The following is a 3,189-nucleotide window of genomic DNA, read 5'->3' on the forward strand; positions in this document are numbered from 1 at the left end:
ACAACAGCAAGCACGATTAATAGAGAGCGTTTGTTCGAATTTTTCCTTATCCTCTATTTTTCTAATACATGTGTGGACCACCTGATGAGTAGACCAGCATTTTTTTTCTGATTGCATGTTCATGGAGGCCCCAACCTGACGAGTGGGCAGGACCTCACTCCATTGTCTTAGCAGTTGTCACTGCCCTTCATGAAATACAAACTGAAATGAAGAGACCATCTAAAGCAAAACTGAAATGAAGCCCAAGCTTCACTGGGATCACATCCTCTGTACACACAGGAAAAAAAGAAGTAAAAAAGAAAAAGAAGAAAAAGAAGAACTATCCATGGATGGTTGAGATTATTTCCAGAGAGAGGCTATCTTAATAGGAAACCGACGAATCATCTCCTACTTGCGATTTGCTCGTCGATCTAATGAACTTCTTGGACGACGATGACGACAAATCTCCCGATCTCCGTCTAAGCATCTGCCGCATCCCATCGGCAACACGGACAGCTGGGTTGGACTTGAATTTGCGACAAAAGGACATGTGATTCCTCACAGCCTCTTCTACCCCGAAAGCATTTTTGCCATCTCTATTTACCTCATCTCTCACAGCCTCAGCACACAGCCCGCATAGCCATTTCCCTTCGAATTTCGCAGTCACATCGCGTATGTAATCTTGGGTGCAATCCTCTTTCAATCCACAGCACTCACACTTGACTGATTCAATTTCCATCAAATTTGAATTGCCAATTGATTGCATCAGATCAGATCGGACTTTCAAGTGTGGAATTGAGAGGGGAAAAAGAACATGGTTGGGTGATGTGGTGGGAAATGTGAGGAATTTTACAAAAATGGAGAGTGGATTTTTGTGAGGGAGAGAGGTTTAAATGGAGGGAGTCATGAGGAAGACTAATGATAAGGGGATTCTCTCCGGAACTATTCACCCTGTAATACCGACACGTGTCCTCTGCCCCCACATTTAATTGTAGTGAGGCTGCAGGTGCGACATAAATACTTATAGGCCTGCCGTTATGTTTGTCTGAAATCTACTCAGTTCATGATTTGCCACGGATCATTGCAAGACGATCATTAGAAACCAGGCTCATCCATAACTCCAAGTGGACCACACCGCTGAGAATAAGGGGATAGGACACACACCGTTGAAATTATCTTTGGACCCACTAAAAAGTCATGGATAAAGTTGTCTTCTGTTTTTCCCTTCTTTCTCCATGTACTCACCTTATGAACGTGTTGGATGTCATGAAAATAGCACAATGGACAACGTGATATTTCATTGCTGGGTATCTATGTTCCTACGTTTGCCTATTGACTAATGCTTGGATGTCATGAAAATAGCACAATGGACCCCGTGAGATTTGATATGGTGTGACCCACATGAGTTTTGGATTGGCATGATTTCCGACCCTACCTCTTAAAATGTGCTGGCTCAAGGACAATGGATGCCAGATATTACATCATGGTAGGCCCCCGCAGGGATGCTTGGTGCAGGAGAAAAGGACACGTGTTGCTGTAATATAGGGAGTCGTCTACGAGGGAATCACCCAAGCATTAGTCAATAGGGAAACCTGCCATAAATTGCTCCATGTTCCAAGGGAGGAACATTGTGGGGGGTGGGAAACGAGACAATGTGGTTGGGTGAGGGGTCTCGTGTTAAGGCTTTTTTCTATCTTTCTTTTCAACATTTTTAAAACTACACATTCATTGGCGGAAGGTGATTAGGAGTCGGATTCTTGAATTATCCCAACTAATGCCATTTTCTCATATATGTTCTTAATTACTTGCGCGCATGCACGCAACATCCATACGTGTGGCACACATATTACTCAGATTAAACCGTTGAAACCACAGGGCCCACCTTAGAAGGCCGTAATCTCAAAATCAAAATCAATAATGTCTGATTATTCGCTATTTGTTTGTTGAATTCGGACAGTTGATTACTTTCCATCCTAACCGTCTATTTAACTTTGACCAATCGGTTGGGGGTAGATGTCCTAGATTTGATAAGTTGAGTATATTATTCTGTCACACGTGCCAACGTGGCACATTTTGTGCCGTGGGTCGTCCCCTCACCAGATAACCAGGCATGCATGAGACGAGGATAGCTAAAGAAAGTCTACATTTGATGATGATGTGGCCAACCTAGTGAATGGATCAGGTTGAACTATGGACAGATCATGTTCTGAGGGGGGCCCATCTGAATAGCTCAAATATCGTGAGCACGTGCCAACACGTGCCTTGTTGGCACGTTATCTGCGACTCCGTGGATACTTTTTAGTGCCAGATGGTTGCATGGCTCGACTCGGCTTCACTTAGCTTGTTTTAACTTGGCTTGATAGGCTTCTGCTGGATGTCTTGAATGCGTTGGCCGTGTCTTGAGATGATTTGTGTTGACTTGCAAAAAAATCTCCCATTAGTAACTATCTTTTCGTTTCCATTATTATTGCATTTTAGACTTATGCTCCAGTGCACGAAGAGCGCACCGCATAAGTCTAGTGCTCGTGCTTGGAATGGAGGGACGGTGCGGCCCTTACCGTGGGGCCACCGTCATATATGTATTCTGTATCCACACTGTTCATCCGTTGTTCAGATCATTTTGGGGCATGAGGTCAAAAATGAAGCAGTTCCAAATCTCAGGTAGACCATACTCTAGGAAATAGTGGTGATTGAGCACCCTACCATTAAAAACTTCCTAGGGTGCACCTTAATGTTTCGGCAGTGTTTATTTACCATCCAATCTGTTGATAAGGTCACATAAGCCTGGATGAAGGGAAAAAAACAAATATCAGCTTGATCGAGAACTTTTGTGGCCCATTAATATTCAACCACCACTGTTTCCTACAGTATGGTCCACCTGATGATTAGAACTGCTTCAGCTTTTGAATAATTTTCTAAAATGATCTCAAAAAAGGATGTACCGTGTGGACTCAGACTACACACATCAAAGTGGGCCTCACCTTCTTGGTCCAGGCCGGGGTCTCACCTAATCCGCTCCTGCAATGGAACAGTTAGACAGTCCAATTGCTTGGCCATACTGTTGATTAGGTCGAACAGATAACTCATGGGCCACCATGAAAACATTATAGTAATCTGATCAATATTAATCATTTGATCAATGGCATTAAATATGGACAGTCAGGATCATTTTGCATAAAATAAGTGTAAGCAACCATTTAAACCATTTAA

The 3,189-nt window shown here is 43.1% G+C and overlaps 1 protein-coding gene across 1 annotated transcript; it reads right to left on the minus strand.

The window, feature by feature from the left end:
- Positions 1–220: 220 nt before the first annotated feature.
- Positions 221–888, minus strand: LOC131233655 (uncharacterized). The gene has a single exon (XM_058230446.1). It carries the CDS (start codon positions 743–745, stop codon positions 362–364), a length of 384 nt encoding a protein of 127 aa, XP_058086429.1. The 5' UTR covers positions 746–888; the 3' UTR covers positions 221–361.
- Between the last annotated feature and the right edge of the window lie 2,301 nt (positions 889–3,189).

Source organism: Magnolia sinica, chromosome 18, assembly GCF_029962835.1.
Source record: "Magnolia sinica isolate HGM2019 chromosome 18, MsV1, whole genome shotgun sequence".
NCBI classification, from domain to species: Eukaryota; Viridiplantae; Streptophyta; class Magnoliopsida; order Magnoliales; family Magnoliaceae; genus Magnolia; species Magnolia sinica.